Source organism: Rhinolophus ferrumequinum, chromosome 12 (genome assembly GCF_004115265.2).
Source record: "Rhinolophus ferrumequinum isolate MPI-CBG mRhiFer1 chromosome 12, mRhiFer1_v1.p, whole genome shotgun sequence".
NCBI classification, from domain to species: domain Eukaryota; kingdom Metazoa; phylum Chordata; class Mammalia; order Chiroptera; family Rhinolophidae; genus Rhinolophus; species Rhinolophus ferrumequinum.
Window position 1 is genome coordinate 77,276,933 of NC_046295.1, and position 18,233 is coordinate 77,295,165.

The 18,233-nt window shown below is 56.6% G+C and overlaps 1 protein-coding gene across 5 annotated transcripts; it reads left to right on the forward strand.

The window, feature by feature from the left end:
• The first annotated feature begins 97 nt into the window (after positions 1-97).
• Positions 98-17,924, forward strand: CERCAM (cerebral endothelial cell adhesion molecule). 5 transcript variants are annotated; one of them, XM_033124112.1, is made up of 15 exons: positions 98-322; positions 7,093-7,181; positions 7,880-8,013; positions 9,432-9,542; positions 9,683-9,800; positions 10,359-10,493; positions 10,654-10,858; positions 12,781-12,900; positions 13,226-13,302; positions 13,406-13,512; positions 14,396-14,528; positions 15,890-16,017; positions 16,182-16,385; positions 16,796-17,048; positions 17,400-17,924. In XM_033124112.1, the coding sequence occupies exons 4-14, from the start codon at positions 9,469-9,471 to the stop codon at positions 17,046-17,048; spliced, it is 1,554 nt and encodes a 517-aa protein (XP_032980003.1). In that variant the 5' UTR covers positions 98-322; positions 7,093-7,181; positions 7,880-8,013; positions 9,432-9,468; the 3' UTR covers positions 17,400-17,924. The 5 variants fall into 5 exon arrangements, with proteins under 5 accessions (XP_032980003.1, XP_032979999.1, XP_032980000.1 ...); XM_033124108.1 differs by lacking the exon at positions 98-322 and adding an exon at positions 5,068-5,183; XM_033124109.1 differs by lacking the exon at positions 98-322 and adding an exon at positions 5,068-5,183 and having other exon boundaries at positions 17,418-17,924.
• The last annotated feature ends 309 nt before the right edge of the window (positions 17,925-18,233 follow it).

Sequence of the window (18,233 nt, forward strand, 5' to 3'; positions counted from 1 at the left end):
CCTGCAAGATCAGAGCCCCCAGCTTTGGGCCTGACAGTTTAGTCTCCTTATTACAGACAGGGAAATTGAGGCCCAGAGTGGGCCACTTGTTTAGGGTCACATAGCAAATTGCTGGTGCAGCAGGAAGCAGCTCTCAGCGCTTGGATCGCCGTCTCTTCTCCTTCCGGTCCTCCTCTGGCGTGCCCAGGGTCAGGCCCTGGCACCCAGTCCCGCCCAGGCAGAGCCCAGGAGCGAAGTGAGCAGCGTTTGGAGCAGTTTGAAGCAGTAGGCGCAGAGACGGGCGCGTTCTCAGCCCTGGCTCTTTGTCTGCTGCTTTGTGATGGTAAGTGCTGCTCCTAAATCAGTTCTGTGACACTTATTGTTGCCCAGGGCGCAAAGAGTCTACACTTTTCCCCTGAGGTCAAGAATGTGGCCGGTCCCCAAGCCGCCTGGAGCAGGGGCCTGGGTGGCTGGGGCTGGGGCTGGGGCCTCACCCCGAGCTGGGGCGAGATGGGGGGGGAGGGGGTCAGCGGGAACAAAACACTTTGAAATGCCTCCTCTCCATCACTGCCAACATTGTCCACTGGCCGCGGGGGGCCTGGCACCGCCTCGCCGGGGCTCCGGCCCCCAGCCCTGGCCAGGCCAGACCCACCATCTGAAAATGGACAGAAGGTTATTGTCCCTCCCTGCAGTCCTTTGTCTGCCCCAGTTCCAGATGTCTAGGCTGGGACCAGGGAGCTGACCCATGGTGGGCAGGAGGGAGGGGACAAAGGGGGAGAGCACGGGTCACTGCATCCTGAGGGGTCGTTCCCAGACCCTGAGATCCCACCCAGCCGAGGCCCAGTCACCTTCTGGGCTGTCTCAGCCCTGGGATTGTCCCTGTTTCCTTGTCCCTCCTCCTCTTCCACCAGACCAGGGGCCAGCTTCAGGAGGGAAAGCTGCAGGGGTGCAGGAGCTAAGAGCAGGGCACCTTGGGGCCCCCATAGCTCTTCCTGGTAACTGTGATCTTGGGTAGTTGTGCCCTTCTCACAGCCTGCTGTCCCCATGTAGGTACCACTGGACCAGGGTTCATTCATTAACAAAGTAAGGACAGAGGCCTCCAGCTCTGTGCCGGGTGTGGGGATGTACAGTGGTGGGTGGGCCATCCTGATCCTTCCAGATTGGGGTTAATGGTCATAATAATAAGAGGTAATATTGCCACCCACTTTCTCTGTGTTGGATACTGGCCTAACCGCTCTACCTGCGTTATCTCATCCTTTCACAACAAAATTGAGGAGACCGTAGGTACCGCTCTTATATCCATTTTCCAGCTCTGGACACTGAAAGTCTGACAGGGAGAGCCTCTTGCCCCAAGCCAGCTGCCAGGAAGCAGCAGAGCCGGGCTCCTCGCCCAGGCCGACTGCCGCCACCAAGAGGAATGATCTGCTAATAAATACTGGGAAGGTGTTGAGTGCAGAGCCTGGCACAGCTCCAGCCTCAGGCTACGGGATCTGGTGGTGCTGGCGGTTCCACCTCTTAGTTTTCCCATTTCACAGATGGTGCCACTGAGTCCCAGACCAGGGAAAGCCAGCCTGCAGGGAGGAGCTCGGGGAAATTTAAATAGCAACACCAACAGCGATTCTGGAGCGAATAGGGCCGACCAGAGAGAGGCAGGCAGCCCCCTGTCAAACCCCAACTCTGTGTGGACTTGGGCAAGTGACTTAGATTCCCACGCCTCAGTTTCCTCATCTGTAAAATGAAAATATTCCCTACATCACAGGGTTGTTGTGAAAATTAAGTTAGATTACGTATTTAAAGCACTCAGCACCATGCCTGGCACACAGCACTCAGTTAATGATAGCTATTATTATTATAGTTCCGAACGGGGTAACAAGTATCCCTTTAACTTTCTCTCACCTGGGGTCACCTGAGGACAAGGCTCTGTTGAGGGGAGGGGAGCAGGTTAGCAGTCATTTATGGGGGTGTGGATAGCAAGGCTTTGTCTTCTTGAGGTCTCTAGACGTCTTGTGACCAGCTACTCCTGTGGGTTAGGGGGAAGGCAGAGGGGCTGGACCGGGAGGGGAAGGGGTGTCTGGGCCCAGAGGAGTTAACAGCGCTCAGGCTCTGGCCCAGGCAGGGCTGCCACGCTGCAGCCGGTTAGGCAAAGGAGCCAGGGCTGCTTCCTGATGGGCAAAACAGCTGGCGGTCTGGAGAAAACAGCTGGCCCGGGCCCCAGCCTCCTAAGGACAGAGGCAGAGCCTCAGAGGACAGCTCTACACTGGGGTCCTGGGAGAGGGAGGCATGGCCAAGAGGGAGAGTCCTTTGGAGTGGGTGTGGGTGTTGGGTGGGACTGCAGGAGATCAGAGTGCGTGGGCAGATTCCTGGAGCAGAGGCCAAGGTAGGCTAGGTCTAAGCAGAGTGGGCAGGGTGACTCCAGCTGGACTGGGAGGTCTCTGTGTCCCCTCAAATAGGAAAGATGAGGGGAGCAGATGGGGGGCAAGCCTGCACTCAGCCCTGGGTCTCTGGGACCCGGGCTTGGAACCTGAGGTGGGAGCCCAGGCGGGCCTCCTGGACTCCTATCTGCCGAGCTGCCCCCAGGACCAGAAGCGGGGCGTGGGCTCCTCCTTTGGCCAGGATGCTGGGCTCCCTTGGCCACAAAGCAGGACGGGCCCAGAGAGCCCCCAACCCAGGCGACGTGAAGCTGGCAGCTGGTAAGAAAGAGCTCCATACAAGCATCTCCTTGACTGTGGGCCCCTGTTCTCAGGCTGCTTGACTGCCAGGCTGTGAGGACCCCGAACCCTGGGGCTCTGTCTGGGCTTTGGGTTACCTCCAGGCTGCCCCCAGCCTCTGGCAGGGAAGCTACACCTGAGACTTCGTCTGAGGTTGAGCAGGGTAGGCAGAGGGTTAATGGCAGTGTGGCCAGAGTCAATTGGACCAGAGCCACCTTCCTGGGTTCCTGACCCCCAGTCCCAGAGGCCAAACACCCCTAATTTCTCTCTGACCAAGGGGTCTCCTCTAGCCCACCTTCCTAACCTCCTGGAAGAGGGGATTGGCCCCCACCTGGGGTGTGCCAGCCTCAGCGATCCTCTCCCTGATGAAGGCCACCCGCAGAGCCCTTGCCAGTGGGCCGGCCTTGGAGCTGAGGCTCCCAGCGGAGAAGGCACTGGGGAGGGGGACAATTCTGGGGTCTCTAGTTCCTGATGCCAGAGTGAAGCCTGAGGCGCTAGCTCCACCACCTGGCCTCGATCAGAACTACAATATGGGAGTGCCGAAACCCAGAGCTGCACTAGGTGTTCTCCAGGGTGGTCTGGGCCCTATTCCGACAGATGGGCCCAATTTTTTTCCAGGCATGTATTCCACATGACCCGGAGGATGAGGGCTTAGGCCCATGGAACAGCAGCTTCAAGGCTCCTTGCTTTAACCTCCACTCGCAGAGTTTCTGATTCTATAGGTATGGGTGGGGCCTCGGATTTTGCATTTCTAACAATTTTCAGGGGAGGTTGATGCTGGCTGGACCAAGGATCATACTTTGCAAACCTGCTTTAGAATTGCTGTGAATTTGGCCCAATATTACCTTTGTGGAGTATGTCTTATTATTATATTTGGGGGCAAAAAAAAAAAAGAATGTCAGTGGGAGTACAGGTGCTTGATCAGCCCACTTCTGCAATGACCTCCTCGTATTTCTTTTTTTTTTTAAAAGATTTTATTGGGGAAGGGGTACAGGACTTTATTGGGGAACAGTGTGTACTTCCAGGACTTTTCCAAGTCAAGTTGTTGTCCTTTCAGTCTTAGTTGTGGAGGGCGCAGCTCAGCTCCAGGTCCAGTTTCCGTTGTTAGTTGCAGGGGGTGCAGCCCACCATCCCTTGCGGGAGTCGAGGAGTTGAACCGGCAACCTTGTGGTTGAAAGCCCCCACTCCAACCAACTGAGCCATCTGGCACTGGCCCATCCCACCTTCTCCGGTCTTCTGTATTCAGTAACTAGCCCACCATCCAGCCCGACTGCAAACCATGTAAGTCATCCTAATTCCTCGCTTCATCACCCACATCTAATCCCATTACACACCTCAACCCTGCCCCCTGTCATCTCTCCCTGTCCGAGGGTATCCCGGCTTCCATCCTTGCCCCCATAGTCCACCCTCTGAGCTGCAGCAAGAGCAATCTTTTTATTTATTTGTTTGTTTGTTTGTTTTTATTTTTCCAGGATCCATCAGCTCCAAGTCAAGTAGTTGTTTCAATCTAGTTGTGGAGGGCGCAGCTCACAGGGGCCCATGTGGGGATCGAACCTGCAATGTTGTTGTTAAGAGCACCGCGCTCTAACCAACTGAACTAACTGGCCACCCCAAGAACAATCTTTTAAAGACAAATCATGTCACTCTTCTGGTTCCCCCCGCCAATGTCTTTTTATTGTACTTCAAAAAAAATGTCAAAATCCCGCCATGGCTTCAAGGCCCTGGATGGTCCTCACATCTCACCACACTCCCCCGCCTCACTTTGCTCCGACCGCCCAGGCCTGGCTTCTTCCCACCGTAGGACCTTGGCCCCACCTGCTCCCTCCACATGTAACAGTCTTCCCCCAGAGCTGCTCCTGGCTGGCTCCTCTTATGCTCTGTGATGTCTTCTCTGACCCCTCAGCTCAACGTTACCACCCACCCCCCAGCTGTTCTCTGTTCTTGTTAACTCGTTTTGTTCATATAGCCCTTACTGTTCTACCTACCTTTTCCCTAGTTTTGGGGAAACTACCTACCGTGTTTCCTCAAAAAATAAGATCTAGCAGGACAATCAGTTCTAATGCATCTTTTTTTGTTTGTTTGTTTGTTTCTAATGCATCTTTTGAAGCAAAAATTAATATAAGAACCAGTCTTATTTTACTGTAAGACTGGGTATAATATAAGATAATATAATATAACCCAGTCTTATTTTACTATAAGACTAGGTTAATATAATATAATATAATATAATATATATAATACCAGGTCTTATATTAATGTTTGCTCCAAAAGATGCATTAGAGCTGATTATCCAGGTAGGTCTTATTTTCGGGGAAACACAGTATTAATTTATCAGTTTGCTTGTTTCCTGTCTGTCTCCTCTCACCGGAATGTGAGCGCCTGAGAAGCAGAGATGGTCTGTCTCGGATACCCCTATACCTAGAATTCTACCTGTACCTAGCATGTACTCCATAAATACTTGCTGAATGAATGGGTTACATAGGATGCCGTATAAGGGTATGTCCCCCCGACGTGACACCAGGGAAAGCTTTCCAGAGGAAGGAAGTTTAAACTGAGATCAAAGGGCCTGTAGGAGTTTGCCAGAAAGACCAGTTCAAGCAGATGAACGAACAACAAAAAAGGATGTGGGAAGGTCCTAAAGCATGGAGTGTTCTGGAAACTGTACATAGTCCAGTTTGGCTGGAGCAGGAACTTGGGTGGGAGGGGCGGTCAGAGGAGTTGGGAAAGCATCAGGTAGGCCATACAGGGCCTCATTGCCCCTTGAGGGGTTTGAGCTCTATACTGAGGGCAGGCCTCGGCCCCGTCAGGGTGTTAATGTCAGGCATTTTAGAAAGGACTGCTGAGTGCAGAATGGTTTCCAGGGAGAAAGTGGGGTAGGGTGGCGTGGGAGGCTGGGAGGTGCAGGGGCCCGGGTGAATGTTAGGTGCTGATACCCTGAGCCAGGCGAGTGCCACATACAGGAGACGTTGAGGAGGTGGTCTTGCCAGGATGAGGGATGGACCTGGTTGAGAAAGAAGGACTTGTCATCAGTGACACCCAGGTCTCCAGCTTGAGGGACTGGGTAAGTGGAGGTGCTGTTCCCTAGAGTGGGGAGGCCTCCAGAGGGGGAACAGGTTTGGGGGAAAGATTGAGGTTTTGTTTTGGACAGATGGAATTTGGCTCCAGGGGGGCAGTTGGGACACATGTCAGTTTTCCAGAAACAGGGAGTGGTCCATGTGGTCAGCTGCTGAGGAGAGCCCTCTTGGGTGAGGAGAAAGTGTCCATTGAAGGAGTGGCCAGGAGGATACTGGTCTTGGCAGGAGCGGTTTGGCTGGAGCAGCCTGGGCCTGTGTCGAGCAGTGAACAGAGATGAGGAAGCAAGACTGGGAACAAAGCACAGATTCCCCTATCAAGAGGTTTGAAGGGAGAGAGAAGCAGGGCTGCAGCTTGGTGTTTTTGTATTTGAGGTTGGGGGAGATTTAAATCCTTTGGAATGTGGAAGGAAAAATCTAGAAGAGAGGGAGGTTGGCAATTCAGGAAGGGCAAGGGGATGGCATTTGGAGCTCAGGAGTGGTTCTGTTGTGCCGAAGTAACAACATTGTACCAGCCAGTGTGAGCAGAGGCCAGCTTGGAGACAGAGGGTGGAAGGTTTAGGGGCTAGAAATGAGAGTTCCCAGGTGGTAGCTTCTCTTTTCTCCAAAAAGTAGCAGCAGGGAGAGGCCTTAGGCCTTCCATTGCAGGGCCGCTGGCCAGAAAGCACTCCCTCCCTCCTCCGCCCCCGGAAGCTTCAACTGGGGCCTGGAGGAGGCTTTGGAGCCAGGACTCCTGGCCTCCAGGGTTCCACAACCCCACATTCTGTCCCATCACTAGGCAGGTTCATTCCTTGCTGAACTCCCACCTCTCTCCTCTCAGTGGAAATAGTATGCACGGGCTTAGCCCTCTTCCCTGACTCTGGGAAGAGGCTGAAGAGAGACCCAAACCTGCCATAGGAAAGTAGGAAACCTTCCTGGTGGGTGGGTGGGGACAGTGAATGAAAGGGGAGCCTGGCTTCCTCTTCAGTCTTGTCTTCCAGACTCAGGAATTCTTCCTGGAGCCAGGCTCCATGCAGAGAAGCTTCAAATGCATTCATTCTCTCAAGGAATTCTTGCAATCTAGCCCAAATGAGGACCTGAGGCTCAGGGAAAATGCCCTGCCGGAGGTCCGTGGCAAATGTGAAGCTGGAACCCTCCATTGGTGTCTCCAGACCCCTCACCTTTCCTGCCCTCTCCTAAGAGAAGCTGGAGACCCTTTCCATCTCAGCAGAGCCTAGGACCCCAGCTCTGCCCCAGGGAAGCTTGCTTTGGAGGGGGGCTAGGACACCGTGAAGGGCTGTGTGGTGCCCTCTTGGTTTGCACTCAGTCTAAGAGTGAACTTTGCTCTCTTAAAGGACCGGAGCAGTGCCAGTGCCGCCGACTGAAGCGAGGGCGATGTCGCACGGGGGACGCCAGGCTCGGACTGCAGAGGGATGGCGCCCAGGTCAGGGAGACAGACCCCTTCCCCGCCCCGCAAGCCGGCTCTCAGGCCCACGCGACGCCTCGCTTCTCTGCGAAGTTCCATCTGGGCCCGCCAGGGGGCGCCCGGGGGCGGTGGAGGGGGCGGGGCCGGGGAACCCCGGAAGGGCCGAGCGGAGTCTATCCTGTCTCGCGGGGTGGGCGGTTGAGGTCCGTGGGACTGAGGTCACAGGGATCCGGATTCAGGGGCGTCGGGTGCTCGGTGAAGCCGGATTCTGGGGGTTGCACGCTCAGGGATTTGGAGTGGCGAGTTCGCAGACGCCGGGGCGGCTCGGATGCCGTCACCCCAGACCCTCCCATCTTTCCCCCTTTCTCCCTCCGGCTTCCAGCCGGGCGGGGGCTGCTCCCGGGTTGCGTCTGGGGCAGGTCTCCCGGTCCTGGCCCTGCGGTGCCCCTGGCAGAGGAAAAGACACTTGAGAACCCCCGTATAGGGGTAGGGAGTGAGAACCCACTCTTGGGGGGTACGTGCCCCCAACTCCTCCTCCTGGCCGCTTCGGCCCCACCCCGGCCCCGGGCCCCGCCCCGGCCCGGCCGCACCGCCCACTCCCCTCCGCCGGGCCGGGAGCCCCGGGGGCCGCCGCCGCCGCCCGAGTGCCCGCCATGCGCGCTGTCCCCGCCGCCGGGCTGCTCCAGCTGCTGCTCCTGCTGGGGCTGCGGCTCCAGGTTGCAGGCGTCGCCGAGCTGCTGCCGCCCGCCGTGGTCCTTGCCATCCTGGCCCGCAATGCCGAACACTCGATATCCCACTACCTGGGCGCGCTCGAGCGGCTGGACTACCCCCGGGCCCGGCTGGCCCTCTGGTGAGAGACCCGGGCATTGGCACCCACTGAGTATTTGCCCCAGCCCCAGGGACAGCCCCTACTGTCCAGATGGCCCCATCTGCCCCCTGCCCAGATTCGACCCAGACAGGCCCTCCACAGCCCCAAATCCCCGGGACAGGACCCCCTACCCCCTGGCCCCCTGGACTGACCTCTAAGGCCTTGCATTGACCCTAGGACACCCACCCTGGCCCCTACTCCTCCTCTTCGGACCTCCTCTGGGTGTAAGTTGGGCCCAGCTCCTCTTGCCCTAGGCCTCAGAGCCCAAACTCAACTTAGAGTGGAGAAGACAGGAACAGCTGGCATCCCCTGGGACCTGAGGTGGCAGGGATCAGCAAGATTGGGAGTTCCTGGGGTGGGGGGAGCAGTGGACATGCTGTCAGCACTGGAGGAGGCCGCTCTGCAGGGCAGTCAAACCTGCTCCCCCTCCTCCTGGGCTGGTTCCAGCCTCACTCTGTAGAGGGGTGGTCCTGCCAGCTGATGGCAGCGCTCCCTCTCTGGTGTTCCTCCCCCAGGCGTCCCCATAGGGCACGGGACTCAGAGGACACAGTCTGTGGAAGCCAGAACAGGGAGGAGTCCCAAGCTGAGGTTGGGGATAAACTGAGAGAAATGACAAACTACTCCTCACAACACACCAAACTTGGGCTCGGGGTGGAGCCATGGCCCGGGGCGGCTGCCCACAATTACCACAGTTTGGGAGTTCATTAGTTTCCACCCCTGCAGGACTTGACACGTAGTTAGTCTTCACTTCTGGGCAATTGGCTTAAAGGGGCAGTACCACCTAAAACCTGGGCTCTCAGCTAAGTCCCCCCACACCCCATCCCCACTGAGTCATGGGAGCTCCTTCTGCAGAAGAGGACAGGCTATGTCTGTGGCATCTGAGCTCGGGCCCATCAGCACTTCTTAGGGACACTCAGAGTGTGGTTCGGTCATTAGTACAACTTTTGGGCAGAGAGAAGCAGCAGCTTTTCTGTCCAGTCCTGACTCAAAGAGGGGAAGAAGCTGACCTGTAGTCACACAGCGAGGAAGGAAGGTAACCAGGGAATGTGGCAGGTGTGTTCTTCCAAGTTGAGGTACTTTCCTTCTTTCCAAATGCACTTGCGTTCTGTTATCTCAGCCCTCTGGGCTGGTTTCAGCCGCTGCAGGGCAGAATCTTATAGTTACCGAGGGAGACAGTGAAGCCCAGAGAGGCATGGGACTTGCCTGAGGTCACACAGTGGGTCACAGACCTGTGATGGGGATCAGCTGTCTGCCTTCAGCCTCTCCTCTGCAGTACACCTACTGCTGTTACTCCCAGGAGAGGCCAGCCTCACAGGTGTTGATGCTCGGGGGTCTGGCTGCCTCGGGGCTTTGTCCTTCTGTAGCTGTGCCCCTCACCCTACTTCCTGCTGTGTCCCCAGGTGTGCAACGGACCACAATGTGGACAACACCACGGAGATGTTGCAGGAGTGGCTGGCCGCTGTGGGCAATGACTATGCAGCTGTGGTCTGGAGGCCGGAGGGGGAGCCCAGGTGGTCATCTGAGGGGAAAGGTTCTAGGAAGATGGGCAACAGCTACAACCCAGAGAGGAAAACGGAGAGCCCAAGCACAGCCTGCAGGCCAGGGAGAGGCACCTACCCCATGGCAACATCTCATCTCTTTACTCCCTCAGGTACTACCCAGACGAAGAGGGTCCCAAGCACTGGACCAAAGAAAGGCACCAGTTTCTGATGGAGTTGAAGCAGGAAGCCCTGACCTTTGCCAGGGGCTGGGGGGCTGACTATATCCTGGTAAGAAAGCCTGGCCTAGGATTAAGCTTCCAATGGGTGGTAATATCTGTCCCTGACAGAAATTTTGGTGTGACTTAACCTCCTGTAGGCTGGATCCTTCAGCTAGCAACTTGGGTCAGACACCAGGCCAGATATTGAGCTTGGATCCCTATGCTTGAACTCAGACTAGGTAGTAAGCCTCGATCCCTGAGACAGATCCCAGGGTACATACTAAGCCTGGATCCCTGAAACATCCCAGGGTATACACTGAGCCTAGTTCCCTGGACTAGAGCTCAGAATAGGTCTTTGGATCTACTCCCTAAGTCAGATCTCAGATAAAGTTCTTAGATCAGCAGCTCAGGTCTAAATCTTTGGACCCAATCCCTGAGCCAGTGCCTCAGACTAGCTCCTTGGTCCAGAAACAGATCTATTGGTTTGTAGATTAGACCTCTCTAAGGGTACCCCATTGGATCCTGGGAGCCACTCAGTCTCTGACAATCTGGAGGGATCCCACTCAGTGAATCCCTGGGGTCTGCAGCCCAGGCAAGGCTGGGGCCTGTGACATCCCCCTCCTCCAAGTTTGCAGATACAGACAACATTCTGACGAACAACCAGACACTGCGGCTTCTCATAGAGAAGGGGTTGCCTGTGGTGGCCCCAATGCTGGACTCTCAGACCTACTACTCCAATTTCTGGTGTGGGATCACCCCTCAGGTGAGGCCGGGGATGGGGACCTCTGGAGGCTTGAGGTCCTGGGAGAAGGGACATGGAAAGCAGAGTGCCTGAAGGCCTCGGGGTCTGTGGGCCATGGCAGGGAGCAGTGTTCTGGGGATCGGGGGCGCCCTCTCACAGCCCAGATCACCCCCTTCCCCAGGGCTACTACCGCCGCACAGCCGAGTACTTCCCCACCAAGAACCGCCAGCGCCGGGGCTGCTTCCGGGTCCCCATGGTCCATTCTACCTTCCTGGTATCCCTACGGGCAGAGGGGGCAACTCAGCTCGCCTTCTACCCGCCTCACCCCAACTACACCTGGCCCTTCGATGACATCATTGTCTTCGCCTATGCCTGTCAGGCTGCTGGTGAGGACAGCTCTCCTTGAGTGTTCTTTGGAAGCCTCTAGGCTTTTGCACATGCTATCCCCTCTGCTTTGCATGCCCTTCCCCAGTCTACAATTCATCTTGTTAACTCCTTTTTGTCCTTTGGGTCACAGCTTTTCTTCAGCCCACTGCTCCAGTAGGTTAGTTAGATCCTTCTTCTGGCTGTCCCCCTCATGGCACTTTCATGGATTCCTTCATTAGGCAAATATTTATGGAGCGTCTCCCAGGTACTGGGGAGACAGTGATGAGTCAAATCAGGCAGTCCCTGCCCTCCTGGAGCTTCCCTTCCCATCAGTCAAAGGAGTACACGAATCAATGTCCAATCACAGCTGTGACGGGAAGGAGAGTTTCTTGATTTTAGGTGCTCTGGGAACTTAGAATAGAGTTGACCTGGTCAGGGAAGGCTTCCTGGAGGATGTGGACACTGGAGCTGAGATCTGGAGTGTGGGCAGGATTAACAAGGCGAACAGAGCAGAAAAGATCGTGTCGCGCCAACGGGACCGGGAGATGCAGAGGCTCATGGTGGCAGGGAACACAAGAAGACAGGTGGTTAGGGACAGTAAGGGTGGGGGGCTTGGTGTAGGCTGAGGCAGGAAAGGCAGGCAGGGCCAGCCGACGTGGACCTGACTGGTAAGCGTTTGAACTGTTTAGCCCGAGAGCACTGGGCAGCCGTCAGAGGAGCCCGTGATGGGATCTGAACACTTAAAAGATCACTCTGGGAGTTATTTTAAGATGGAAGTTACAAGAAAGTATTTGGGTTTGAATGGGATGAACCCACTTCCGAGGACGAGTCGAAAACGAGAGCGAGAATGTTGGAGAAAGGTTCTTGAGAAGGTTCCAGAGAAGATAATTCAGGGTGTAGATTGAGGGAGGAGTGGTGGAGACATGAAGACTGTCTGGTGGGTAGAGGAGAACTCTGCTGGTGGTCAGGGAGAATGACAAGTGACAATTTAATCCGGCAGTGCTGCTCCTGACTGAGCAAACAGTATATGAGGGGTGGCCAGGGAGGGGAGCATTGGCATTGGTGTTTTAGTGCACTAGGTGCTGGTGTCTGCAGTGCAGACACGCAAGAAAAAAGAATCAAGTCTAAAAGGAGTGAAGGTGAAACAGATACGTGGAGAAAAAATGAGAGGAAGCAAAAGTCTTTTTTCATTGCTACCACTACTTCAAGTATCGGCCACTGTTCATTGGTCAGGTTTGAAGGAATTTAGTGAGTGGCGGTTTTGTCTCATCATCCAGTCTTCCAACACCCAGCTATTGAGTCTCTCCTCTGGGCCAGGCTCTGTGTTCCATGCTGGGTGTGGGATGAGCTTAAATAGATACCTACGTGCACCTGTGCACCTGCCCCTGTGGAGTTCACAGTCTGTAGACAATAAAAAGTAAAGCATTACAATAGCGGTGACAAGTCTTGAAGAAATAAAAGGCCCCTGGTTGCCAGTGGGGAAAGCGCAGAGGGGGCAGGAGAGTAGGTGGGGTTAAGTACAGGGATTTGGGTGAAAGGTGATGGTGCTAGATCCGGGTCGGGTCTGGACAGAGGTGGGAGAGACTACGGGGTGGAACCATGGCCTGGCCCAGTGGCCCCCCGTGGCTGCAGTCCCTCGGGAGTTGGCCTGCTCCTGCCTCACCCTCATCTCCCAGGACAGGAAGTCTATCTTGCTCACCTCCGTTGCCCCGGCACCCAGCGTGTGCTCTAGACATGTCTGTGAAATTAATAAATTTCAGCAGAAAGCTCCCTTAGATACTGTTTGAGCCCAGCCCTTTCTTGCTCCAATCCCACAGGTGGGGACACTGAGTCCCAGAGAGGACTCATGCACTGGGTCCCTGGCAGCACGGGGCCCACAACCTCAGCTGGGTTCTGAGAGCCCCACCCCCGAGGCCAGCACTCACCTGTCCTCTCCCTGCAGGGGTCTCGGTCCATGTGTGCAATGAGCACCGTTACGGGTACATGAACGTGCCGGTGAAGTCCCACCAGGAGCTGGAGGATGAGAAGGTCAACTTCATCCACCTGATCTTGGAAGCGCTAGGTGAGGGCTGGGAGCCGGGCGCCCACCTGCTGCTGCCCCCTGCCTCCCCACGTGCCCCTTCTCCTAGGCCCCAGACCCGGGCCGTCGGGCTCGGGCTCGGGGACCCAGGCTCACCCCTAACTCGTTCCCTGACTCTGGGCAAGTCCCTTACTCCGCTGGGCCTCAGTCTCCCCATCTCTACAATGGAGGCAAGTGGATTGTATGATCTGAGGGACCTTCGTGCTGGGCATTCTGCTGAGGGGGCAGAAACAGGGGGAGCTAGGACTCCAGGGTCACTCCTGTCAAAACCACAGGGACTCATGATTGGGGGTGCTTTCCTCTGCAGTGGATGGGCCCCCCATGTGGGCCTCGGCTCATGTGTCCCGGCCCCCAAAGAGTCCCACCAAGATGGGATTTGATGAGGTAAGTTCCCTCAGCCTGCACGACTGGGGTCCGAGGTAGGTGCACCCACCCTTCGCCCCTCCCTTGTACCCACTCCCTGCACCATCTCCCCTGCCTCTTCCAGGTCTTTGTCATCAGCCTGGCCCGCCGGCCGGACCGCCGTGAGCGCATGCTGAGCTCACTCTGGGAAATGGAGATCTCTGGGCGGGTAGTGGATGCTGTGGACGGCCGGTGAGGCTCCCTGGGATGGGCCCCGGGCAGCTGAGGGGCAGTGTGGTCCATCGATGCTCCTTAGATGTGAGAAAAGCACATGAGTGAATGAATTGAATGACTTTCCTGTTCCATGAGGTATTCAAGCAGGGCCTGAGGAATTCTGTCTCAGGGAGCCCCCAGGTAGACAGAACTAGGACAAGAGACTTTCCTTCAGCCCACGGGAGGGAGGAGAGTATGGTGGTGAAGGCCCAGATCGGAGGCTCCCGGGCTTGGGCTCCAGCTCTGCCCCTTAGCAGCTGTGTGACCTCGACAAGTCACCCCTACCTCTTCAGCCTTATGTAAATGGCCAATCAGGGTGCCTTCCTCTTCGGGGTGTGTAAGGGCTCAGGGAAGATTTAGCCAGGACCTGACACAGTACGTATTCCATAAGTTAGGTGTCTTCATGTATATTATCAGGGTTATTCTTCTCCATCCTGAACTTAGGTCCCTAATGGGTGGGGTGGGAGCAAACCAGTCATGTTCCCCAGGCAAACCTGGGGTTATGGGGTTCCATGTGCCTGCTGCTGTTTGCTGCATATGCCCCCAGCCTTTCTGGCCGTAGGATGTCCATCCTTTGCTTGGGCCTCTGCCATGTTCCCCATATTCATCCTGGGGTGCACCCCCCTCAGGCCACCTCCCGCCTTTCCATGCTGCCACCCCCTCCCCTGAGGGTCACCCCTGCCCAAGGTGCCTGCGGTTCCCCTGATCCAGTCACTAATGGCTTCAGGCCACATGAAGTGGTAACAAGGCTGAAACCTCCTTTACACCAGACTCCAGTGTGACTGTCCTCACACACTGGCCAGGTACTCCTGGCCCGGTCCCTGGTGGGCACCCCTCACCCCATTGCACTCGTCTCCCTCAGGACACTCAACAGCAGTATCATGCGGAGCCTCGGCGTGGACCTGCTCCCTGGCTACCAGGACCCCTACTCAGGCCGCACGCTGACCAAGGGCGAGGTCGGCTGCTTCCTGAGCCATTACTCCATCTGGGAGGAGGTGAGGACCCCGCCCCCCCCGCCCGCTCGGCCCATTTCCTCAGGGAGAGCAGGGGTCACCCTCTTCACTCCTCCCTGTGCAGCCTTCAGTGATTAACAAAGACCCGGCCAGCAGTTTTAAACCTCCCATGTGCTCAACCCTACACCTTATTCATTCGACAGTCTCTATTGAGCACCTACTGTGTGCTAGGAGATATTCTGCTCTGAGAGTACAGAGGTGAACAAAAAAATGCAGCCCGGGCCCTCCTGGGGCTCAGGGACCAGAGGGGGACACAGAAATCAGGAAAGAACCAAGCTTGCAATGGAGGGGAGGTGTACGGGCTGTTGTAGCATGTGGCCCGGCCTGGACTGCGGGCCTGGTACGGGAACAGGTGGGCCTAGCCATTGACTGGCAGGGAGAAGAACCTCCTTAGCAAAAGAAAACAGTGGGCGCAAAGGCCCTGAGGCAGGAAGGAGTTGGGTTCCTGGGAAGCGATGGGAAGAAGAAAGGTGTCCTCAGCACTCTGCCAAAAAGCCTCGGCCCAGAGCTGGGTGTGAGGGCCGCTGAGAGGCCGCTGCTCGGACACTGCAGGAAGGACCAGGGTCCCTGAGAGGTCACTGCCTGGACAGTGGCCCCCAATGGGGGCCCATTCCAGGAGGTGGCGCACAGACGCACCCCTTGTTTTTATTTTCTGCTCTAGCCCAAATATATACATGTGAGCTTATATTTCTGTTTGTTTTCTACTATCTCTGAACAGATTGAAGGATGATGTATATTGATCGTTTACTGAGCTAATGTCATGTTCTTTTTACATTTCCAAAAGTTACAGAGAGTGCTTTTTGTTAGGGATGTTGGGGCTAGGGTCTCCCCCACCCCACCCAGCCGAGCTTCCTTTAGGAAAGCTCAGGAGGCCTCAGTGAGGACCCGGCCCCTGGAGTCCAGCCAGCGCAGGCTCGGATCCCAGTTCTGCCACTGCCTGGCTGTGTGTCCTTGGACAAATGAGTTTGCCTCTCCATGTCTCTGTCTCCTTACTGCTGTACAGGGCCATCATGTGTGCTGCCTCCTGAGGGCAGGCAGGCAGTAGCCCTGTGGCCCCGGGGATATGGTAGCGCTCAGTGAATGCAGCATGGGTTCCGACTGCCATCATGAGTCTATTTAGAGAGCTGGATCGGGGGCCTGGAGGGCCTTGAGTGCCAGAACGAGGCATTGGGATTTCAGTCCCCAGGTGGTGGGAGCCCTGGCAGGCTCTGGAGCAGCTGAGTGATGTGGCCAGCACTGAGCATGAGCACATAAGTGAGGCCAGGGAGAATGTCAGTGTTAGCCAGGTGGCAGGGGACAGCCCGAATCTAAAGAGCCACCCCCTACCCCACCATGTACCACAGGTGGTTGCCGGGGGCCTGGCCCGGGTTGTGGTGTTTGAGGACGATGTGCGTTTTGAGAGCAACTTCCGGGGGCGGCTGGAGCGCCTGATGGAGGAGGTGGAGGCAGAGAGACTTCCGTGGGACCTGATGTAGGCAGCCTGCGCCCCAGAGGCAGGGAGAGGGGCGGGCCTCTGGGGGTCTGCCTCCTGCTTGGAGCCTTCCTTCCCCCAGCCTGGCCCTGGAGGATGGGGTTGGGGAGGGGTCCTGCAACACCCCATAGTGTGACTCCTGGGTTCCTCGATGTCACCTGCAGCTACCTCGGCCGGAAGCAGGTGAACCCTGAGGAGGCAGTTGCCGTGGAGGGGCTGCCGCACCTGGTGGTAGCTGGGTACTCCTACTGGACACTGGCATACGTCCTGAGCCTGGCAGGCGCCCGCAAGCTGCTGGCCGCCCAGCCCCTGCGCCGGATGCTGCCTGTGGACGAGTTCCTGCCCATCATGTTTGACCAGCACCCCAAGTGAGTCTCAGCTGGGGGCAGGGCAGGCTCATCCCCTCCCCACCTCAGCAAGCAGTAAGTCCCCTGGCTGGGCAGGTGGGGAGACTGAGGCTGGCAAGGTTCAGTCACTTCTTCCAGGTCACCAAGGAGTAACAAGAACCCAGCCTCATCCTGGAGTCAGACCAACAACCTCGGTGTCAGTTCTCTGCTGCCTGGGTGGTTTTTAGTCAAGCAACTTCTGTTTTGAGCCTCAGTTTCACCATCTGGAAAATGGGGATAAGAGAAACCCTGCCTCTCATGTTTGTTATGAAGTCTAGCTGGGGAGGGCAGTGAGGTGCTGTGGGCAGGTGAGGTGCCAGGCTGCAGACCAGCATGAGGTCTGGGTGGAGGGGCTCATCTCAGCCTCCCTGAGCTGTCCTCCTGCCTCTCAGTGAGCAGTACAAGGCACACTTCTGGCCCCGGGACCTGCGGGCCTTCTCGGCCCGGCCCCTGCTTGCTGCCCCCACTCACTACGCGGGGGATGCAGAATGGCTCAGCGACACGGAGACATCCTCACCTTGGGACGACGACAGTGGCCGCCTCATCAGCTGGAGCGGCTCTCACAAGACCCTGCGCGGCCCCCACCCGAACCTGGCTGGCAGCAGTGGGCACAGCCTCCATCGCCACCCCAGGGATGAGCTCTAGGTGAGGGCAGGGCTGAGAAGAGACTCCCAACCCTGTGGCCCTCACATTTCTCTCTTCTATGGCTGACTCTGCATCTGGGTCTGTTTTCCTCTTCCTATTCTGTTTTCCTTCTCTCCCTCCTACTGGCTGTCTCTGTCTCTGTATCCTTGGCTGGCTCTGCATTTCTCTTTCCACCTTTAGCGCTCTCTCTCTGTCTCTGGCTTTGTTTCTTTGTATCCGTTGGTATCTCTTTCTGTCTCTGATTCTTTGTGTCTGTCTCTGCCTTCCTCTGTCTCTCTGACGTCTGTGTCTGTTTCTGTGTCTGCCTCTCACAGTCTGACTCCTCCAATTCTTTCTATTTTTCTCCTCTAGCTTGTCCTGTCCCACCAGGTCCAGGTGGTGATTCCAGAAGCGAGCCCAGGAGCAGGCCATAGCTGTCCAGCGAGCAGAGTTGGAGATTGCTGGCAGGAGCTGCCACCAGGAACCATAGACCCAGTGGAGACCTGGCTGCCACCTTAGGCATGGTCATTCTGCCCTCTGGCCCCATCTTACATCAGGAGAAACCACTCAGAGATGGGTCCCCTTCCCCAAGGTCATGTAGCAAAAGGGCAGGACTGGCAGCTCTTACCCTGCTGGGCTGACTCACAGCCTGGAGTGGAGGGAAAGAGGGAGGCTGCGTAGTCTTCTGTTTCAAGCTGGGCAGACACAGGAGCCCTGCCCTCCCTGAGGACCCAGCTGTTGGGATCCCTCCGCCCCCTTCTACCTCCACCTTAGTCCCCCCGCCCCAAACTGGATGCCTGGGTTTCACCTGCCAGGGCTCACCCTCTTCCCTGGCCAATGGGAAGTGCAGGGAGGTGGACCCAGCACACAATAGGTCCTCAATAAAAGCCAGCTGGCATTTGCACTTTATATTTTTTAACTCATGGCTGAGCCTCTTTGCTTGTCACTAGGTCTGGGAACTATGGATGAGATGAGCAGTTAGAGAGGAGGGCAGCTTGGAGGAGGAGGCAGGCCCACTGGGCAGCAACTGCTTAGTCTACTGGTTGGTAAATGTGGGAAGAGAAGGAGCCCAGCCCACAGTGAATGCCCACCCACTGGGACACACATGGCAATCACTGGCCTCACCTTGCCGGTAAGGGTGGGCCTAGGCTGGACCCAAGGCGTCTGATGCCTCCCACCGGTGGATCTTCACTTGTGCATCTGGAA